Source organism: Mytilus edulis, chromosome 4 (genome assembly GCF_963676685.1).
Source record: "Mytilus edulis chromosome 4, xbMytEdul2.2, whole genome shotgun sequence".
Taxonomy (NCBI): Eukaryota; Metazoa; Mollusca; class Bivalvia; order Mytilida; family Mytilidae; genus Mytilus; species Mytilus edulis.
Window position 1 is genome coordinate 96,658,790 of NC_092347.1, and position 24,345 is coordinate 96,683,134.

The window sequence follows — 24,345 nt, forward strand, 5'->3', positions numbered from 1 at the left end:
GCCAGAACTGTTTTCTACTGATACATACAGCTATTAAGTTATTAGAGAAAAACAAACCATTGTTAAATATACATGTATATTGATTGATTGATTGATTATCATTTGCTTAAATCAATACCCAGTGACAAATATTTGATGTGTCTTTAAGGTATTAACCAATTAAACAATATTTGTAAAGTTGGTTCTGTGTAGTGGGGTCATCTGTGGGAAAGATGGCACTGATTGAGAAGAATATTACTTTACAAAGGTCACACATAGCCTTTTTAAAAGGTTTATTCAAGAGCTACTTACAAGCATAGAGCCAGGTAAATTCTGAATACGCTTTTAAATAAGTTATCCACATGGAAAAATATTTTGCAAGGAAGGAAAATAGAGTAAAGAAACAACTTCAAAAACATAAGAAGAAAAGTTTTAGTTGTGTTTTTTTTTTTCAAAACTAAAATATTTTAGTAGGAGCTAAGCAATTACTAATAAAATTTGACAATTTAAATAATGAAAATATTGACTATTTTAATCAAAGGTGCAGCTAATGTATTGAAAAAGCAAAATGTTCACAAAGTGTCTGATGTAGAACTAAAAATCCATGTGATAGAACAAGAGGCTGACATGAGTAGATGGTTGGAGGAAGAGAAGGTTTTTGTTACTGGAGTCATGAATACTACAACTGAGGACTGTTTGAATGACTATATAGAAGTAAAGTCAGGTGCTGAACCAACCAACATTAGTTATGGAAGGGATAAAACTTCAGCTCTTATTACATTTGAAGACAAAGTTGGTAGGTATTTTTTCTTTTCACCTGTATATAAATTAAGATAAATACACATATATATCCTCTTCTATCATCTTATACTGAAACAGTACAGTGCAGTGTCTTTCATATCTTGAAGGCTAATTTTATGGCAGACAGAAACCAAAAAAATCTGCTGGATTACAAAAGTATGACAAGATTTTAAAAAAAAAGTTGACAAAACCTTTTAAAGTTTGACAAATTGCAAATACACATGTCTAACGGTCAAGACTGTGTGTTGACCTCTAGATGTACACTAGTTATTTGTGTTGTTTCATTGCTGCCTCAAAGACTTATGCTCCATTTTCTCTCTATTCAGATTTAGAATTTACATAAACAGAGGTAGCACAGATATATTTCACTAATAAGAAATCACACAAATTATGCCAGATACTTTTGATTTTAATCAAATGAGCATAGTTTTAAGAAAGATGTGATTATTATAACAGGCTTTCACTACATGAAAAAAAAAGATATGTTTAATTGATTGATATTTGAGGTGTTAAACACCACTTTCAGCAATATTGGCTACATTGCAGACCTTCAGCAGGAAAACTGTCAATCTTAGTCAATAAAAAAGCTTTAAATATGAATAGAAGCAAAAATCTTACATTAATTGTATTCTAAAATGATTTGTGTTGATTTTGTTTTTCAATATTGTGTAATTTCTATATTGTATATCAACAATGTTTTCAATATTTTATAAAGATTTTACCAAGCTGAGAACAGGCTGTCTAATGAAAGCACTGGAAGGCAGTACTTTAACAGTTTCAAGGGTACCAGTTACAAGAACTGTACTGGTATCTGGTATTGGTCATGACTCTGGGATAACTAATGATACAGTTAAATATTATTTTGAGAACGAGAGACGTAGCAGTGGACATGAGGATGCTGAGATATTGGAATATGATAGTGATACTTGTGTTATAAGATTTCCATCTCCAGCAGGTTTGATATCTTTTATACAATTTATTTTTTAGCCTTTTGTTTTTATCCCCCACTAAGGGGCATTGTGTTTTTCGTTATGTGCGTCTGTTCGTTTGTCTGTCCCTTCGTCTGTCTGTCCTGGTTCAGATTTAAGTTTTTGGTCGAGGTAGTTTTTGATGATCTTGAAGTCATTCTTGTTTTATGAGTTAAAGAGGGCCATCTTTCCATTGGAATTGGAATCCAAAGTATTATGGTTTTGGCTTGTAAAAAAAAATTTGCTCTAACTTCAAGACCCAATTTACCCTTGAAAATTCTAATTCTAATTAGTTCAATCTTGATTTCTTTTTTAGCGTTTAATTACATCTTAATTAAAACCTGTACAAAATATCAACAAGTATGTAAACATCATCTTTTTAATGGTGATATAAGGTACTACAAATCAGTTCTCTTTATTCTTATTTTCATATAAAGGAGTAATGCTCCTAGGGAATCTGATGCAGTTTTTACATACCCTCCATTACCTACATTTCCTTACCTGCTGCTAGGGATTCAGATTCATTCACAGATTTCAATCAGGGTACCTATTGTGCACCTGCATGCTTTCATTTTGTGAAGTGTTAAAATAAAACCAAAGTTGTACAACTTGTTATAATTACCTTTTTACTGAGCCCAAGGGTTTGATTTCATTTCCATGTTGCTGTAAGGATAACACTTGATTTGATTCAGATTATTTCTGTACATTTTAAATCAAATATCCAGTGCAAAATGTTTTTAATTTCATTTAAAAAGCGAGTCAAAAAGCGAGACATAGGTATGCTGTTACTGGCGTCGGCATCAACAATGTATTAGTTTGGGATTAGATCTAGCTTATGGTGAACCACTAGTTTTAAGTCAAAGATATTTTGTATGCAGTTGTATTAGTATTGGCACATCTCATTACCATGGAGATAATTTGGCCCCACCCTCTCAGTTATGGTCTACTGACTTTGAAACTTTACTTATTTTTCATGTATTAGTTTGTGATTAGGTCAGTTTATGGGGAACCGCTAGTGGTAAGTTATTGATAATTGGTATGTAGTTGTATAAGCATTGGCATATCTCATTGACATGGAGATTATTTGGCCCTGCCCCCTCAGTCATGGTCAATTGACTTTGAAATTTTTGCTTAGTTTTCATGTATTAGTTTGTGATTAGGTCAGTTTATGGGGAACCACTAGTGGTAAGTTAATGATAATTGGTCTGCAGTTGTATAAGCATTGGCATATCTCATTGACATGGAGATTATTTGGCCCCGCCCCCTCAGTCATGGTCAATTGACTTTGAAATTTTTGCTTAGTTTTCATGTATTAGTTTGTGATTAGGTCAGTTTATGGGGAACCACTAGTGGTAAGTTAATGATAATTGGTATGTAGTTGTATAAGCATTGGCATATCTCATTGACATGGAGATTATTTGGCCCCACCCCCTCAGTCATGGTCAATTGACTTTGAAACTTTTGCTTAGTTTTCATGTACTAGTTTGTGATTAGGTTGGTTTAAGGGGAACCACTAGTGGTAGGTCAATAATATTTGGTATGCAGTTGTATAAGCATTGATAAATCTCATTAACATGGAGATTTTTTTACCCCGCCCCCTCAGTTATGGTTTATTGACTTTGAATATTTGCAAAACTTACATGTTAAAGTATTGCTTTTTTAATTTCAACATTTGAATTATCAAAATTACAAAAAAGCGAGACATATCTCTGTGATAACAGATTATATACTAAAATTAGGATTGATAATATTGAATAACCTCATTGTAATTTTATTTTTCAAAATGTTTTAGTGGCTAGAAGGGTATGTGACAAAACTCAGAAGATTGGTGAAAGAACTTTGGAGGTTTGCCTATTTTATGAATTTCTTGGAAAGCCAGGAAAAGCCCTAGAAATTCCAGAACCAGAAATTATCTCAGCCGATTTCAACATTTTGAAGTTCATAAAAAATTTACCAAGCATGAAGGAAGATTTTGAAAAAAAATTATTGGGATTATATGGACACATTGAATGGCCAGAAGATGTGGAGAATGACGAGGTTAAGATCGTGTGTGACCTAGATTTGTCAACATCTGAAGGACAGAAAGCCGTAGAATCGTGGCAAACAGACATTAACAATTGTACGGAGGAATTTATATCAACATTGACAACAATGAGAATAACGACCTTACCAGAGGCTTGGGGCGAGGTTGTGAAAGGATTACGAACTTTGATCATCGCTGATCCAGAAAAAGCTTGTGTTATTTTGGAAAAAGAAAATAATGATATCTTGATGGTTGGTGAAAGAAATATTATTAAAAACTTGTATCTGGATATACAGAAAATTGTGTCACGTTCAGAGGGGAGAAGTTCACACACAGAAACAACACCAACTAAAGTTCTTTCATTTAAAGTATACAAGTTGCAGTTACTGTGGCTATTGAAATATTTTGATGTAGTTTCACAAAAATATCCAGGATTACAGGCAAAATGTAATCTTGATGCAAGAGAGGTAACTCTGGCCGGGAATGTTGAATCTATGCAAGCTGCTGAATTATTTCTGCGTGAAACCACAAACTCCTTTGTGGTAAAGACTTTCAAGATGAGCAAACAAAAAAAGGACCTGCTATTCAAAAAGGGGGCAAGGGAAGTTTGGTACCAGGAAGCTAAAACCAAGCAGATAATAGCTACCTGGAATATAGATCGTGGTCATGTGTGTGAAATGTATGCTAATTCAAAAAAAGAGGCTGAAAGGGCCATAATATGCATTGAAGATCTATTTTTAGAAGATGAATTTGTGGTGGATGAAAATTATGAAGATTTTATTCAGTCTTCTCAATGGACAGAGCTTCAAGGTAGACTAGCAAAACGAGATGAGAACTGCTTCTGTGTTAGAACAGATCGTGGAAGGATTCAGTTAGCTGCAACAAAGTACATCTTCCAAGAAATTAAGTTAGATATACAGAAAGAAATAGATGACTTTTCCAAACTTCATTGCAGGCATACAAAAACAATCAATTGTGATAAAGGTATTCATCTTTATATTCGACATAACCATCAGAAAGAAATACAGAAAATTGAAAAAACTTTGAAAAGCATGGATGTCAAAATAACTTCAGACAATCAAAACTATTCTTATGAAATAAAGGGAAATAAAACAGGTATTACCCTGGCAAGCAGTAAACTGGATGCTTTGATGAAAACCATTCATTCAGACAAACACAAACTTCATTCCTATGGAATAAGAGACTACTTTTTATCGCCACCAGGTAAAAAAGAAACGATAGACATAGGTAAAAAACATTCTTCTGTGGTACTCCAAGAGAAGGATTACTCTGAAGAAAAAGCCAGGAGAGCTGAAAAAGGAGGGGAATTGAGGTTGTCAGCACCAGGTGTTAAGAGAGTGTTTATACATGACGAGGTGCATAAGATTTACCTGGTGGAAGGGGATATAACACAGCTAGACATAGATGCTATAGTTAATGCTGCTAACAATGATATGGACCATTGTGGAGGCTTAGCGAAAGCTATTGCAGACGCAGGTATTTAATGCAATCTTTTTTATGAATCACTAGAATTTTCAGTTTATGGTTAAGCTTTTAACCAAATTATGTTACAGTTGTTATCAGTCATTATTGATTATGGGTCAGGTGTTTCAGTCAATAATTAGCAAGTCAAAGAATTATAAGTCAAAAATTTGTCATTCAAACACCTTGTCCATGAATGGCTATCATAGATTTCTTAGTCAAATGCTGGCTAACAAAAGTTTTGTTCAGTAAATGATTGCCTAGTCAATATTCGGGAAATCAAAGAGTTTTTAGTTTACATTTTTGTGATGTATGTTAGTCTTTGGTGGATGAAGTTGAAGATAATCTTCTTATTTTTACATGGTAAATGATTGACTGTGAAGTTGTTTATTAAAGAGAGATTCATTTGTCAAAAGTATTTATATACAAAGGCAAATGCTAAAATGGAAAATTGATGCCCATGAATTTACAGTATAACAAGCATTCAATTGAACCTCTTTTCCATGTTAATTATTGCGTTATGAATTTTTTATTCAAAGGATGGATTTCAGATTTGGATGTTCTGCACTATATACTCCACTATAAATTACATCTAAAATATGTTTCCCTTTTATTAGATCTTATTTCTTGCCTAAAAATGTATTTTTTTATAATTTTGTATTTACAGCTGGAAAAACTGTGCAGGATGAATGCCATGAATACGTTAAAAAACATGGTCAGGTACGTGATGGTGATGCTATCTACTCCAAACCTGGTAAATTACCATGTAAGATGATAATCCATGCCGTAGGTCCTGTCTGGAAAGGAGGAAAGCAAGGGGAAAGAAACTTACTCAAGGCTGCTGTATTACAATGTTTGGCGTTGACTGAACAGAGAAGTTACAAGACCGTGGCAATTCCTGCTCTGAGTGGAGGAATATTTGGGTACCCTTTAGATGATTGTACCATCACTATTGTTGAGACTATTAAGGAATACTTTGATCAGAATGGCAGCACAACCACTGTTACTGGAGTATATCTATGTGATATCAGCGGGGAAACAATTAAATTATTCCAGGATGCATTACAAGATGCTTATAGCAATGAAAAAAGGACAGAAAAAGGTACTGAAAGTTCACCATTTGACCTTGATAGCCCTAAAATAGAGCAGAAGTTTCAGATAATCTTTGAAAAATTCTACTAATATTCTGGCATTTCTGGAATCTGATTTTAACAGTAATTTCATAAGTCATAAGACATAATGTAGGATTTTTTTTTGTCCAGTTTTTTGGATGCTATCATGGGCTTAACTTGATATAACTGTTTGGTCAAAGTTCACAAGTTATAACCATAATTCTTACATAAAGTAAAGCATATATAAATTTCAAAACTGACTTTACCAAGACAGTAGATGTAGTTCAGAACAGGTACCAATCATACCTGAAATATTTATGAAAATTATAATTTTCATGTAGATTTTTTCAATCCGGATAAAAGTCTTAAAATAAGTTATATCAAATATAAAGGAATGCTGTTAAATCAGAATTTAAACTTTCATACACATGTGTGCTGGAATTTCTTTTCCATAGTATAATAAAATTATGAAATGAATTCCAATTTTAAAGCAATATATTAATGTAATGGAAGTACTTTCAGAAAGAGACATACTTTTTTTCTACTAGTGGAATTTGTTAAATTATTACAAATAGTAAACATGTTTGAAAATAGTATACTATAATTAGTTATCATGATGCAACTGCATATGTATTGCATGTATTAAAATTAAGATATAACATGCATTATTATTTTCCAGGCAAGCATCGTTATCCAGATGTACAACGACCCCTCAAATATCCCGGTCATGATTCTGAGTCAGATTTACAGCCAATCAGATATCCAGACACTCAACCTAATGATGCATCAAGCAATCCAATTCGCTATCCACATTCAGGGGAGGCAACTTCTGATTACCCTTCAGATTGGTCAAACTATCATACAGCATCCAGAGATACCTCCTCAGGATCTGAGGATGATTTTATAAAGGTTGTCAAAGGTCTGCTCACACAGAGAAAGGTAAGTAATCAGTATATAACCATAGGTTCTAGCTCACTGCAAGGTAGATCAAGACATTATCATGTGACTATTATGTGTGTAAGAACAATGTATTATCAAATAGCATAATGGGCACGAATAAAATGTGTATTGCAAATTTTTCTACAGTTTATACAACAGCTATACAAATTTTGAATCTTACAGGAGGCAAAAACAAATACCCAGTACCTTGTTAATAAAATATCAATTTATGACTTCATTTTATTTTTGTTCTTATATGAGATGAAAATGAGGAACATAATTCAAAAGACCTTATTCATCTCTGTTGGAAAATAAAAATATTAAATAATCTCATTTTATGGGCTGTACATCGACTGAGAATTTGCAAAAGCGTATAACACATCATAAGTGATAACGGTCTCTGAATTTGGATATTTCTAAAAAAATTGGTGTTTTCTGTGGAAAAAATATTGTTTCAAAGACAAATTTAGGAATTACAAAACACAACATTTATATGTCATTTCACAAAAATTATTGTATGGTTTCAGAAGAGTTTTGGCTCAATGAAATTTGTCTCTTCCTTTAGTAGTTTAGATACTGTATAGATGAAAATTTAATGCAGGTTATTTTTGCAAATTGAATAAAACCTCTGGTTGTCTTGGTTATTCTTACTTTTTTCAAAAATTTGTTTCTTTGTTTCTTATCTACGATAATCTGCTAATATGACTGACCTGAGATGTTAGATGAAGGTCTGTAATAAGTAATCAAGGTTAAAGTTTGAGTATGTTTTGGTTAACTGACCTGAGATATTAGATGAAGGTCGGTAATAAGTAATCAAGGTTAAAGTTTGAGTATGTTTTGGTTAACTGACCTGAGATATTAGATGAAGGTCGGTAATAAGTAATCAAGGTTAAAGTTTGAGTATGTATTGGTTAACAGTTATCAATTGATATTATACAGATCAGATAAAGGAGTTTTTCTATGTGAGTTTAAAAGAAAAAAAGATGAACAGGTGTAGATAAACAACCACAAATAAAAAGATCACTGTTAGAAAAAATACTTAATTCACATAGATTTTTCATCAATCCTCACCATCTCTTTTTAATAATATTGATTAAAGTGATATGCATTATTCTTTATCTGATGCAACATTAATAACACATTGAAATATTTTGATAATTTATGAAAACACTTGAACCCATGATGTCCATGTACACCTAAACAGACTGTGTATAATCTGTATAAGACGTTATATCATTGGAATAACATTGCACTTGTACATCAGCCATAGATATTATGATTGACTATGGCCCGATACTCCTTAGTCTACATCAGCCATAGATATTATGATTGACTATGGCCCGATACTCCTTAGTCTACATCAGCCATAGATATTATGATTGACTATGGCCCGATACTCCTTAGTCTACATCAGCCATAGATATTATGATTGACTATGGCCCGATACTCCTTAGTCTACATCAGCCATAGATATTATGATTGACTATGGCCCGATACTCCTGAGTCCAAAATTACTATAGGATATGACTTTCTTGAAAGGTTTTGAACATATGTAAGACAAAGTTTTCTATACACATGTACTCAAAAATGAAAATTGATTTTGGATTATATGTATTGATCTTATTTGTTTTCAGGTTGATATGATTGTTAACTCAGTGAGTCATAGTCTAGATCTGTCACGTGGCAGATTGTCAAAATCTATACTGGGAGCTGCTGGAGACATAATACAAACAGAGATTTACCAGTACATAGGTACATTTCAACCTTTCCACAATGTGGCTGTAACATCAGGTGGAAATATGCCCTGTAAGAATATAGTCCATGGTGTGTTAGCTCCCTTTGATGGTTTGGAAACCAAAAGTGTCAAGGTAAGCAATAAAGTCTTTGGTGTGTAAGCCCCTTTGATAGTTTGGACAGCATAAGTTTCTGTGTCGAGGTAAGAATGTAGTCCATGGTGTATTATCTCCCTTAAATGGTTTAGACAGCATAAGTGTCAAGTTAAGAATAAAGTTCATGGTGTGTTAGCTCCCTTTGTTTGTGTGGACACTAAAATATATTATTGCATTTGAATAAATACAACATCACATGCAGTCTTTAGAGTTAAAACATGTATTTTTATCTTTTAGAAGATATTTATTTTCCTTATTTATTTGATACATGTACATTAAACAAAAAATTCCTCATCATTTTTTTATTGATGAACCAATAAGGATGCCTGATTTGTCATTCTTCAGTGTCAATATTTTAAAACACAATTTGTTTGACTCTCTGGATGCACTTTATGTTCACAAATATGGCAGAAAAGTATTAACCTTGTTAATTGATTTTCATTGTAGATACTTCAGATGTTTATACTCATGTGTTTGAATTCAGCATCTGACCATAAGATGACATCCATAGCTTTTCCTGCTATTGGTACAGGAGTACTCAACTTTCCTGTTGACATAGTTGCCAAGACAATGTTTGAGATAGTACTGTTGTACAAACAAAAGGTCCCAGATTCCAGTATTAAGAGTGTGGAGTTTGTTATCTATCCTGAAGATACTGCTGCCGTTAGGGTTTGTATTTTTTTAAATAGAAAAAAATATAGTTACTGAGACAAAGGTCCAAACTCATAAAGTTTAGAGTTCAAATACTGCATGAAGCAGTTGCAAATATATCTTAATTTACTAGAATTGTCAACTTTTCCTCCCAATGGATGGTGGTTCTCTGGGCACACTCCAGCTTCCTCCCCCAATAAATTCTTACTGCCATGAAATAAGACAATAGTGCTGAAAGTGGTGTTAAACATCAATCAATCAATCAAAGAAACATTAAGTAGCTAACAATAAACATACAAAAAACCAATATAGAGTTGGTGCTAGGGATCATAAGTCAAAGATATAAAATGTGGATTGACATATTACATAATTTACATATATATACATGTATTTTGTAGGCTTTTGAGGATGAACAAAGAAAAGTGAGGCGTAAAACCAGCAGCCAAACCATTACAGGTATAAATAAATATCATTTGGTTATTTTTGGTATTAACAATGTGCATTATTTTCAAGATTTTTATATTATTTCTTAGAAACATCAGAAAAATTCCTGTAAATACTAATTATTCAATTTCTTTCAATTAAAGCAAAAAATAAACTGAATGTAAAACATAAAATATTTTCATTTAAACTAACCAATAACATACTAGATCTAAAGATTTTTTCCAATAAGAAAGGACCAATCCCCATCATGCATTCTCCATCTCTACATTAGTTTCAACTCTTTAAGCTGGTTTTGGAACATTTTTAAACTTTTATTTCTAACAGAAAATAGTAGCAAGCATTGTGAGTATAAAGTGTGTATGAGTTTTGTGTTTTGGACCTTTTTTTCATTCTAATAAAGATGCAGTTAACACAAGCACTTGTCTCTGAAAAATTACCAATATATCTTTCCTTATCCCCGGCTTAGTATATTTCTAGGATTTCGATTGGTTAATGCACATTGTTACAAAACCCATAGCACCGGACGTTGCTATCCATTTACCCGGGGGATGGCACGTGCGTTTATACGCTGATGGCGTCCATATTAAAAATGGCAAAGCGTTTTGCTTCTCACACAGAAAATGAAATTCTGGACAAAAGATAAAAAAACATTGCGTCATCAACGGAAAAAGCAAACAAAAGGTAACTTACTACGAGAATATCTCTCAGAGAAAAATGAAGACACACTGTTTGAACAGTATGGGCCTGGTCGGCTAAATGATGTTCTGAAACATTTTTATCTTGACGCCTGTAAACCAGATGGAGAAATGTATAAAGTAAATTCGCTGGATTCATTCCGATACGAATTAAAAGCCAACGGAAAAGGAGCCACACAGCACTTTCCAATAATAGCAGAAATTGACAGGACAAAATTGTACTCTTCAACTTTTATGCAAACAAACTCCCCTACTGGTTTATTAAATAAGGTACAATTTGACATACGAATGTACTTCTTTAGACGAGGGGCTGAAAATATGGATAAGATGAAAAAAGACACTTTTATAGTTAAAACGGATCCAAAAACAAAAACAAAGTACGTGACAAAAGAAATGGACAAACTTACCAAGAATCACCGCTTCAATGACAAGGAAAATGTCACTGCAATTATGCCAGAGCAACCTGATAGTCCGTCCTGTCCAGTGGCAGCTTTTCAGAAATACATTTCAAAATTGCATCCTAAATGCAACAGGTTATGGCAAAGACCACTGGGATCCTTTTATGAAGATTCTGCTTCTTGGTACTGTAATTCTCCAGTTGGTCGTGACACTTTGGCTCAATTTATGAATAAGTTAAGTAAACTTTGTTCATTATCACAAGTTTACACAAACCATTCAATCCGAGCGACCAGTGCAACAATTCTAACAGAAAGCAGGTACTTTGCTGATGCACAAAAGTGTGTCGAGTTTGGCAATATATCAAAGAACTTCCGACAAGGCAAAATTTCAAATGGGACAAATGATTGATGCTGCAATGGATGGAAGAGATTCTGATGCAAATGCCTTACCTGCCCCAAATCAACAACTTACATTACCTTCGCCTGTTCAACCGTTGGCACTTCCCACTTCGGCTAGATCCTCAACAATGGCGTCCACTTCACAAGTAACGCAAATGACAGAGTTCAGAAATCAGCTCTCTGGAATAAACTTTAATGAGTTGTACAGCAACTATGACACTGTTCCACAAATTCCAGTTTTCCATGGTTGTTACATTGGATTCATCAACATAAATATGAACAACAAATAAATAACTTTCACGTCCGTATGTAAAGAATGTTGAGTTGATCCACATTTTTTCAGTCATTAAGAACAATAACAGTCTATTTTTCCTAAATTTCGTGTTGTTCCAGTGAATAAATTATACTCTGTTGATGATCCATTAATATCTGTAATTAAATATGTAATCCTCAAACGATTTTATCCTATTATTCCGATCATTTACATTGATTTTAGCAAATGCATCACTTGGCCTCCACGTCGTCAATGAAAGACACTATTGACCTAGTTATGCAAATGACCCACGTTGACGTCACATCGTCTATGACGCTACGCTCTCGACATGAACCGCCAAATATGAATTTCTTCAGTTTGGATTAAAAACGTCTTGTATTTCACTACCTGTAGGGTTCTACCAAAGGTAGTACCCTACACCCCGTAAAAAATATGTGAAATTTCCAAATTTCAATAAAACTTTTTTAAATATTGTAAAGAAACGTTGTTTTCACGTTACACTTTGTACCCGAATTTCAATAAAAATTGCCTGATTCAACAACAACAACAACAACAACAATACTTTATTTTAAGAGGGTTACACAGTTAGCTATATAACTAATCTTCCCTGAGGCCCTCATCATGAGAAATCAAACAAAATACAAACATATACATTGCATACATTAGTATAAAAAGTCAAGTATGATAATAATGTTCAATACAACTTGATAAAATGTGAGGAAAAAATAAACATGATGACATAATCAGTTTTTAATATTATTGATACAGCTAGGTTGATTTCAATAATTGATCTGTTATTTTGTATTTGAAAGAATTAACATTTGTAATATTTCTTAATGGTATTGGCAAATTATTCCACAAGAATGGTCCAGAATACATAAAAAAATTTTTGAACGATTCTGTTTTTGGTTTAGGGAGTATGAGGTTTCCTTGAACAGCATTTCTCAAGGGGTATGGATTTCTGTCTGAAACATAATGAAACTTGTTAGTAAGATATGATGGGGCATCATTTTTAATGCACTTAAATGTCATCACTAACTTATGATATTTTATTCTCTGTTCAACAGTGAGTGAGTGAGTGAGTGAGTGTCATCCAGTTTAAATGTTTGAATAAGGGTGCAGAAGGAGCGAATGGGTCTGTTTCTAGTATTAATCTAGCAGCCCTCTTTTGTAATTTTAATATCCTTTTTAAACCCTCACTGCTACAACTACTCCACACTATACAACAATAATCAATTAGTGGCAAGATATAACCATTATAGAATAATTTTCTGCAGTCTAGATTTAGAAATTTTTTAATCTTTAATAGTAGATATAGTCTAGATGATATTTTTGAGCAGATCACATCAATTTGGTTTGTACATGTGAGGGAAGGGTAAATTTTAATGCCTAAAAGACTTTCACATGTGGAAGATTGTATCACTTGATTGTTAATAGTTAAACAACTCTCATTGTAATGTGACATTGCTCTTTGCTTCGTTCCAATAATCATATATTTTATTTTATTTTCATTGATGAACATATTGTTATCATTGCACCATTCCTCTACACCATGTAAATCTTCTTGTACCTTTGACTGTAGAGTTTGATAACAATTACCAGAAAGATGTAAAGTTTAATCATCGGCATATAAATCAGTGCAACAATTTTGCATATAAATAGGAAGGTCGTTTATGTATAATATAAACAGAAGGGGGCCTAATATGGAGCCTTGGGGAACACCATACTTGACTAAGACCGGGGATAAATTCGTTATCTACGTTCATATCCATAGATAACTTATAATAACACAAGGTACCCATCTCACATGCATTTATCACACTCTTTAAAAGAGCAATATATAATTCAACACCATTTCTGAATTGATTCAACTATCAGTAATGCCAAATTTGAATTTATTGCACTGCATGGATAGGTTTAAACTGGAAATATTTAGATAGAGAAGCCATGTTGCAATTTACACTAAAAAAAAACCAGGAGATATTTCATAAACAAGCACACAAATGGAGACAAACCTATCTTCATGTTATTAACAATTTAATTATTGAAAAAATGCATCATTTGAATGTTGATATTTTAAATCACAGCAGCTGAAATTCTTAACAATACACCTTATCGCTAATTCCGGCTGACCCCGCCGCTTAAACTTTTGATGCATACAACAATAGCTTTTTATACGACCTCAAAAAATTTTAAAAAAAATTTGGTCGTATATTGGTATCACGTCGTTGTCGTCTCCATCGTGGTCGTCGTTTCGGATAATAACTTTTGAATAAGTAAAAAGAAATCAATAAAATTTTAATACAATGTTTATAACCACAAAAGGAAGCTTGGGATTGATTTTGGGGGTTATGTCCCAAAGATTTATGAATTAGGGGCCCAAAGGGGCCAAAAACAGCATTTATCTTGTTTCAGAACAAAAAGTTGTGTATTAGTATTTCAATTGTTCTGATATTGTACCACAATGTTTAATACCATAAGTAGAAGGTTGGGATTTATTTTAAGGGGTTATTGTACAAACAGTCTAGGAAAGGGGCCAAAAAACAAGCATTTTTTTAGTTTCTAGACCATAACTTTTGTGTAACTGTATGGATCTCTCTGACATTGTACCACAAGTTTCCATATAACACAGGGAAGGCTGGGAATCAGTTTGGGGTTAATATTTCAGAATATGTAGGAATAAGGGGCCAAAAAGAAGCATTTTTCTAGTTTACAGACAATAACTTGTGTCTAAGTGTATGGATCTGTATAATTTTTAACAAGAAGGTTCAATACTACTAAAGAAAGGTTGGGATTGATTTTGGGGGTTATGGTCCCAATAGTTTAGGAATCAGGGACCAAAAAGGAGGCCCAAAATAATCATTTTTGTAGTTTTCAAACCGTAACTCATGATTAAGTGTATGAATCTCTCTGAAATTAAACCACAAGTTTCCATACCATGAAGGGATGGTTAGTACTGACTTTGGGGGGGTTATGGCTCAAAATGTTTCGGAATTAGGGGCAAAAAAGGGGAAAAACTAGGTAATTCTGGTCAATGGACAATTCAGACAATTTTAAAGCAGTGTAAGAGAGGTAATTCAGGTAGTTAAAAGAAGAAATCTTTAATTGCACAATATTGCGCAATAGATTTGTAAGATCTTGACATTGTTTTGTGTCAGAAACTCATATTATGTCAAAAATTTGATCACAATCCAAATTCAGAGCTGTATCAAGCTTGAATGTTGTGTCCCTATTTGTTCATGTATCCCCAACTGTTCAGGGTTCGACTTCTGCAGTCATATAAAGCTGTGCCCTGTGGAGCACTTGGTTCATTCTGGCGTCAGATATTTGTTTTATGATGTCAAAATTTTACGGGAACATGTGTGATATCCAGTAATGGTGGACAAAGAGCGATAAGGTGTATACACTCTCATTGGGTTTACATTTTGTTATATCATAGATGGAAATGTATACAATTTTTAAGATTACTAAAGCCTAAAAACAAATTCATCTACATATATGAATAAAGCGTAAAAAAAAAACCTCATTAATGTATATTAGTATTTTGTTAGATATCAACGCACAAGTATCTGTAGATGAAGATAGACCTGTACCCAGTAAAGGAAGTACCACCAAACTTGGAAATATTGATGTACTAATTAAGTGTGGAGATATAACCAAAGAAAAATCTGATGCCATAGTCAACACTACGTCTCACTCCTATGATTTATCTAAAGGTAGTAAAAAATAATCCTGATGGTAAATTTTTCTGCCCCACAGCTCCTCAATGAAAAATTTCGCTCATACATTTTATATCATATATATTCCTATTTAGGTGTTTCATATTTTGTATGCTCATTTGAATTTAAACTAATGTAAAGGTCTGCGGATTTGACAGCATTTTGTCAACACTTTCTTTTCCTCTATAAATAGAGTTTAATTTAGTTGCTTCTTTTCTTAACTTTACTTGGGATGAATAAGAACTTGATAAATTGTTGACACTTGTATTGTTGAAGGTCATATGTTCACCACTTGGATTTTTCATTGTTGTTGTTGTCTTGCTGTTTCACTGATATATATTAGCTAACATCTCCTTTAATTGTATCATATTTTTGAAATAGATGCCCCTGGACATGAAATAAACAATTATTCAATGGGTAAATTGCAAACTTTTAAACAATAACAATGTGAAACATTTTATATTTTGAACAATATACAGAAAGTAGAAAAGACAATAGGTGACAATTTAATTAAATACATGTATTAGATATATTTTTAATCCCTTTTTGGCTAGGTCATTAAGGAAACCAACAGAAAATTAAACCCAGGTCAAAAATTGAAAAATAAAGTGAATTAATCAACTATGGAGACAGTTTGAGTTGCACTTACATTATTAGGTGCCAGCCTTTTTTATTGTAGTTTTACTAGATTGATTGGTTGTTGTGTGTTGAATATTTAGTGGCAAATATTTCATGCATTTTAAGTTCCAAATATTTTAGGCTAAGTATTTGAAACAGTTTTTAGGTACTGAATCAGATAATTGCTACAGATAAAAAGGGAACACAGTAGTCTGAATGTTTGCACTAAATTAACTAACTCAAATTTGTAAATATATCATATATTGTATGTAAACTTTCTTTTCAAATGTTATGTCAATATTTTAATAGGTGCAGTATCCAAAGCCATTCTTGCAGCTGCCGGTTCAGATATACAGAAAGAATTAGTTCAGGAAGGTAATTTTGTGAGAAAATATAAAAATAAGAAGATGTGGTATGATTGCCAATGACATCTCTCCACAAGACCAACTGACCTTGAAATTTACATCTACAGGTCACCATAAGGCCTTCAATAATAAGTAAATCTCATACCACATAGTCAGCTATAAAAGGACCTGAAATGACAAATGGAAACAATTCAAATGAGAAAACTAATGGCCTAATTTATATACAAAATAGTGAATGAAAAACAAATATGTTACACAGCAACAAACTTTAACCACTGAATTACAGGCTCCTGACTTGGGACAGGCACATACAGAATGTTGTGGGGTTAAACTAGTTAGATGGTGCCAAACACTCCCTCTAACCTAGATTTAGACATATTTGGTATTTAAGGAATTCAAAACTTTTTATATCTGCCAAAATATACAATTATATAAATGTATAAAAGTTAAAACGGTGTAAGCAAAACTTCATGTAAAATGAATTAATTAAGAAAGGGAGGGTGAAAAGTTGAACCATGTACTCAAATAAATTCTTTATCATTAATTTAAGAGAACACTAATCACTTATAAATTCGTAAGTTCATAAATAAAAAAAGGGTGTAAGGAACATAACTGGAAAAGTCGGACGAAAATTGTGCTGCGTAGTCACTTATTTTTAATTAAAACAAACCGTTTTTAGAACTGATATGAGGCAATTATTTTGTGCATATATGTGTGCAGTTGACGCCTACACTTTGTTATTTTCTTATATTGTCCTCTTACAGTTTGAAACTTTGAGTCTAAATGTATAAGGTTGTGGCAGTAGATGCATACTGAATAACCTTCAACCTTGACATAAAGGTCAACCTTTTAATGTTTTGGAATTGTCCAGGCCAGAATCTTCTTTTACCCTTCAATTTTAAAATATAATTCAAGTGGTTGTAACACTAAAGGACCTTGTGTTGCCTACCCATTATTCTTATATTATTGACATAGACTTTGGTATGCAACATGTGAAAAATAATCGATTTTGTGGCATAATATTGTGACAGCTCCATCAATGTTCTTCTTCCTGTTTGTCTGAAAGTTGCAATTTTTTAAATTGTTATGCACATTTATACACAAATCATAATTTTTATGTCCCTGTCGTAGTGGAGGGGGTATTTAGTTTTACCCTTGTCCATCTGTACGTACGTCCATACGTCCCAAAACTGGTTTCCATTTTCTAACTTTAGTTTGCCTATACCATATCTTATGAAACTTATACACAATGATTATTAACATAAAACACAGACGAAGTTTGAATTTTGGTGGCGTCACTTTCATCTCTCTAGAGTTATGCCCCTTTTACAAATGGAAAAATTACTAAATTTTTTGTTTCCGTTCTCTAACTTAACAGTGCCTCGACCAAATGTTATGAAACTTATGCACAATGCTTATTATTTTCAACATATGGTGGTATGTTATCAGTTAGCAATGGCTTAAAGTACATTTTATTTTTTGCAGCTGAACGTTCTTCATCCAAAGGGTTGGTAGTGACCTCTGGTGGCAAAATGAACTGTAAATATATTTTCCACATCATTGCTCAGTCTACCTTGTCTGGCTGGGAGGCTGCAGTTAATAAATGTCTCACAGCAGCTGAGAACAGAAAATTATCAACAATGGCACTGCCTGCATTAGGAACAGGTAAGCAATAAACAACCTAATGAAAATATTATACATTTTTTTTTTAAATTGCCTGGATACCAATAATTTGTTCTGATAAAAACAATATAAATTCCCAGGATTCAATGCGATTATTTCAGGTTACAAAATTGGGTAACATGGTTTTCTATTAGAGGACCTAAATACCTTGTATAGTATTGTTAATTTGTTCTTATCTTGAACATGCATGAAATATTTGCAGCTGGATTTTAAGCATGCATCAGTCACTCATCTCTTCTGAAACCACAGAAAAATATATGCAAAACTTTGTATGATAATGTAAGCAGTGTCCTTTGAAAACTTTCTTAAGTCATAAAAGATATAAATATTATATATATCAATTTTACAATTGTCATTCTTTATTCCAGGAATAAAAGCGTGTAAGCCTGAAGATGTTGCATCGGCAATATTTTCAGCCATTAAGAAATTCTCAACTCAGCATATAAAACAAGTAACACTGGTTGTTTTCCAAAAAGAAATGGCTGCTGATTTTATAACAGAACTTAAGAAAACAGACGGTCTGGGAGGGAAAAGGGACCATACTGATACAAGGGACTATAGTGATAGGGACAACAGGGGATACGGACATAGAGGCTCAAAAGGGAGAAATACTGACCATAGAGGTGCATATAGAGACACAACAGCCAGAGATAGTGAACATAGAGGTGGACATAGAGACACCAGTGGTAGAAACACTGACCATAGAGGTGTTCTCAGAGGTGGTCATAGAGGTGGACATAGAGGTACAACACCAAGAGATAATGAACATAGAGGCTTTAAAGATGGACATGATGGTAGGTGTTGTCAATATAGAAGCTGATTACATTGGCAAATTTTGTTTTCCTTATTAGGTTTCTAGAGCTGTTATATGAAAACATTCACAAATTATAAATCAAAAATGTTTTTCCTTTGTATTTATAGATATGAAAACCACAACAATTTGTATAACAACCACAAAATCTAAGTCTTAATAATTCACTTATTAAAAAATATATATACATTAGGACTTTGTACAGTAGAAATGATGTTTTAGGGTTTAATCAAGTTACACAACCTCCTGTTATCATTCTTGATATGTCACTAGAGTATTAAAATACAAAAGTGATCACTGACCTTGAAAAGGAAACAAGAGGCCAAATTGAGTAAAGATATCCTTCCCTCTTTTTGTTGTCTCTGGAAAATTATTTAAATGCTTGATATATTATGTAAACACCTGTCTGTTGTTTAAAAAGACTTATAAAGACCTTTTTTGTTGTTGTTTTGTGTTGTTGAGTTGCTGTCTCATTTTGTCATCTTGTTTGGAATGAATGGCTATGTTAGGCTGGAATCTGCTTTAGAATTTTGAGTTTTTAATTTGAAAGTAATCTTGATAAAAATTTAAACAAAAGCCCCAAAATGTATGGGCAAAGAATATACACAACTATTCATATTAATTTTTTGTATTTGGTTTGTTAGGAATGTGTTTAAAAAGTGAAAATAAAAACTTTCTGTATAAATAAAGTTCAAAAATCTAAAAGGGCTATGGGACTGGAAAACAGATTTTTATTTATGTAGCATTTAAATCTACTTCCTTCTAATTTTTTCTTGTTACAGACAAAGACAGACAGCCCTATGGAGACGCATCAAAGAAAGAAAGTAAACCAGATACAATTAAATTCTATATATGGTCTGATTCCTGGGATAGCATTAAAGCTGTAAAGAAAGATTTAGACAAAGTGGCTGATGCTCAGTGTTATGATAAATCTATTCATGAATATTCAAAAGTTGTCCATAATTTAAAAGACGAAAAAGTAAATAGATTAATTAAAGACCCTATTTATCTAATAAGACTTAAAAACAATGTTAGCAACAAACAAATCAGTCATACATATTTAAAACATATAGAACTGTTAGATTTGAGGAAAGTATGGAGAAATATTGTTTTCCATAAAGACTTTCATGTTTTTTGCTTTGCTACATTTTTAAACATCAAAATAAGGCAGGTTCCTACTTAATGTTATATTTCTGTTTATAAATGAAAGAAATCACACGATATGAGTGATCAGGGTTGGCAAAAACCCGGGTTTTATGAGTATTGCCCAGCCCAGTGGGAAATACTGGGAAAACCCGGGTTTTACTGGGTTTTACTGGGTAATACTGGGCAATACTGGGTAATATAGAATACTGGCATGAATTTTAAAGAGGATTCATTTATCAAACACAAATGCAATACATTTAAGATATATATAAACCTGTTTTTATTTATAACTACATGTACGTTTACTTGTTTGAGAGTCCTATAAGACATACATGTACAAATGTACAAGAGTATACTATACATTTGAGAAAGAATTATTCTAACAACTCTGAGATTTTTGTTTTCAACTATATATAGCTAATATAAAGAATTGACCAATTACATGTAATAAAAATTACTTTGAAATAATTTATATGTACAAATGTACATAACTCATTAATAAGTAATTATTCAGATTTGAACATAGATATGTTTATATAACAAGAATCAGCCTTTTCATTTCTATAAGAGTTAATGACAAGACCCTGTAGGGTGTTTATTTACCAATCATGATTGCATATATAAGCAATTTAATTTACAATCCACATAAACACTGCAATAAAATGTTTAGATTATTGAAACAATGCTTGGAAATTAACAAGGAATCCTAAAATGTGCAAATCTTGTATTTTGCCTACATGAAATTTATGTAGAGAAGAGAATGAAATTGAATTTTTTATCTTCTAGAAATGACTCTCAATGGTTATCTGTATAAAATGTATATATTTAGCTATAATACTATGAAACTACAACAAGTCTTTACTTTTTATTGTTGAAATAAACTGAAAAAATCATATTGCCCAGTATTGCCCAGTATTACCCATTTCTGGGAGTATTGCCCAGCCCGGGAATACCCGGGTTTTCCCGCCCAGTAAAACCCGGGCGGGTAATACTTTGCCAACCCTGTGAGTGATTGTATTGGATTTTTATAAAGCCAACATTTGGAAGTTTGAGTTCATTAAGATTTAATATAGATGATGAAATAATATAATAACCTCTGTATAACAAACCAAACTTCATCTGCCATTAGAAGTCAAATGGGACTTTAAGTTTGTACTCCGTTCATCTGTCCATCTTTCTGTCTGTCTGTCTGTCTGTGTCCATCCGCTGGTCCAGAAAAACAGTTTTCCTTACTTTTTGCTTCGTGCTTGAAGATATTGATTTGATATTTGGTATATTGTTTTATCATGACAAGTTACAGATCAAGTTGGGATTTTGTTCTGGTTTGATAATTTTGTGCTGAGTTATGGTCCTTGGACTTTGAAAATTCACTCAAAAAATCAATTTTCCACACTTTGTTGTGTCATGCTTGAAGATATTGATTTGATAATTGGTATATAATTTTATCATGACAAGTTACAGACCAAGTTCGAATTTCGTTTTGGTCTGATGATTTTGTACAGAATCATGGTCTTTGGACAAATTAACTTTTAAAAATAATCAGTTTTCCGCACTTATTTTCGTCATGCTTGAAGATATTAATTTGATATTTGTTATAGTTTACACAATAACAAGTTAGCATTTTGATTATGTACCATTAATTTTTAACCAGTATGGGACTATGTTTTGCAATGAATACTCTCAGAATGCTTGTTTTACTTACATTATAATTCATTCACTCATACTTGTGATGATCATATACTAAGAGTATTAAAACTTTTTTATATTTTAATAGATTTTCAGAGATATTGAAAAGCAGCTTAAAGTAAAAATAACAGAAAACAAAGGTGTTATAAACATCCTTGGGTCACAGGCTCAAGTGAACAAGGCTGGAGATGCTCTTCAGGCTCAGCTCAGAAAAGAAGAAGCTCGAATGATTGATTACGACAAAGCTAAAGAAGTGGCTAATTATATCCAATGGTATTATAAAGATCCATCGACTGATAAATTCAAACCTTTCACATTAGAACTGAATTATGTTATAGAAACTGAATTTAAAAATAAATCACCACAAGTTAGAATAACAGATAATAAAGGAGAAAGATACAAAATTGACTTAAACAAAATGGAGGAAATTCCTGCTAGTAGTCCACATACAAAGATCCCTGTACAGAGAAAATCAAAAGAACAACAAAAAGGTAATGAATTCTTTGATAATGTACTGTGCTGTATAATATCTACTTTAAAGTACAGCGGTGAATATTAGATTATAAGGAGACAAGGGTTCACTTTGACAAAACAATATTATGTCATGTGAAGCCATTTGATCACAACATTTATTCTGAGTTAAAGGAAGTGTTGCTTTCCACCTATTACAGTTCATTCAAAGTTTTGACTGTATTGCAATTTATTTTATAAAACCAGACTGTTCTTAGGGAGGGTTGGGATCCCACTAACATGTTTAACACTGCCACATTCTTATCTGTGTGCCTGTCCCAAGTCAGGAGCCTGTAATTTAGTGGTTGTTGTTTGTTGATGTGTTACTTACCGTATATTTTGGTGGGGTGGAAATTTTCACTTATTTTCACGAATAGAACAAAATCACTTAAATACTTTTAGCCAACTTCAATGTGCACATGCAAAGGTATTGATAAAAGGTTTGAATCAGCCAAAATATTTCCAATACCTAATCTAATCAAAATCGCACTTTTACACCCGTAAACATAACCCGCTATATGGTATTTGTTCCTTGTTGATTTTTGTTGCATAAATTCTCTTTTGAATTGTTTTACATTTGTGATTTCGAGGCCTTTTATAGCTGACTATGCGGTATGGGATTTGCTCATTGTTGAAGGCCATAGGGAGACCTATAGTTGTTAATTTCTGTGTCGTTTGGTCATTTGTGGAGAGTTGTCTAATTGGCAATCATACCACATCTTCTTTTTTACATGTTTAACTGGTCAGAAATTTTAACCAACTGCTGTAGAAAACCACAGTCAGGTCGTAGTAATTTTTATGCCCCACCTACAATAGTAGAGGGCATTATGTTTTCTTGTCTGTGGGTCCGTTCATCTGTTAGTACGTTTGTCTGTTAGTTTGTTCGTCTGTTCATCTGTTCATCCGTCTGTCCCGCTTCAGGTTAAAGTTTTTGGTCAAGGTGGTTTTTAATGAAGTTGAAGTTCAAATAACTTGAAACTTAGTACACATGTTTCCTATTGATGTGATCTTTCTAATTCTAATGCCAAATTAGAGTTTTGACCCCAATTTCACAGTCCACTGAACATAGAAAAGGATAGTGCTAGTGGGGCATCCGTGTACTATGGACACATTCTTGTTTAATTTCTGAAAGAAGTTCCAGTTAGCTTATTTGAATTTTCTCTAATAAAAATAAATGTTGTTTAACCCTGCCATTATATTCATGTGCCTATCCGAAGTCACTGATTAAGTCATATCTGCCTGTTTTGACCTTTACCAAATTTGGTGTTGAAAGCTGATGTCTTTTCTGTTATGTTATGTTGAGTTAATGCCTGTATCAGTGTTTAATTTTATTTTTAACAAATATTCTGAATGCAATGCAGAAAAAATTATCTTTTAATTCTTATTTTATTTTGGAAAATGGCAAAGGTAGAACGTTGAATATAATCATTTTTGGACAAAAAGGAAAGACGGTAGAAATTGCATAATGGTGAGGAACTGAAAAATATAAGAGAATTTATCTTAAAAGTATTTATGATACTGATTGAAATTCATAACCCTAATATTTGTTTGTTGATATGTAGGTCCTGGTGTAAATCTTCCTGCTAACTGGACACATGTAAAGTTAGATGGTGGACAACTATGTCATGAACAACAGTTACATCCAGGAATCCCGGAGTATGATCGGGTTAAATCTGAGTTCCAGAAAACTGGAGGAAGTGGGACAATAGTCAAGGTAATAATTCTTTTTTCTTGTTTGGTACATGATAGTGGG

The 24,345-nt window shown here is 32.7% G+C and overlaps 1 protein-coding gene across 4 annotated transcripts in view; it reads left to right on the forward strand.

Moving 5' to 3' along the window:
* The window catches only part of LOC139521170 (protein mono-ADP-ribosyltransferase PARP14-like), a 39,299-nt gene that overhangs the window by 7,373 nt on the left and 7,581 nt on the right, over positions 1–24,345 (forward strand). For 2 of the 4 annotated variants that reach the window (XM_071314478.1, XM_071314480.1), the window contains exons 3-18: positions 521–775; positions 1,496–1,735; positions 3,541–5,268; positions 5,921–6,355; positions 7,045–7,304; positions 8,939–9,172; positions 9,641–9,862; positions 10,243–10,300; positions 10,613–10,630; positions 15,606–15,770; positions 16,701–16,766; positions 18,242–18,421; positions 18,808–19,233; positions 20,033–20,229; positions 22,171–22,573; positions 24,155–24,306. In XM_071314478.1, coding sequence (XP_071170579.1) covers positions 521–775; positions 1,496–1,735; positions 3,541–5,268; positions 5,921–6,355; positions 7,045–7,304; positions 8,939–9,172; positions 9,641–9,862; positions 10,243–10,300; positions 10,613–10,630; positions 15,606–15,770; positions 16,701–16,766; positions 18,242–18,421; positions 18,808–19,233; positions 20,033–20,229; positions 22,171–22,573; positions 24,155–24,306 — 5,039 coding nt within the window. The remainder of the gene's footprint in view (positions 1–520; positions 776–1,495; positions 1,736–3,540; positions 5,269–5,920; positions 6,356–7,044; positions 7,305–8,938; positions 9,173–9,640; positions 9,863–10,242; positions 10,301–10,612; positions 10,631–15,605; positions 15,771–16,700; positions 16,767–18,241; positions 18,422–18,807; positions 19,234–20,032; positions 20,230–22,170; positions 22,574–24,154; positions 24,307–24,345) is intronic. The other 2 variants (XM_071314479.1, XM_071314481.1) reach the window with 1 other exon arrangement.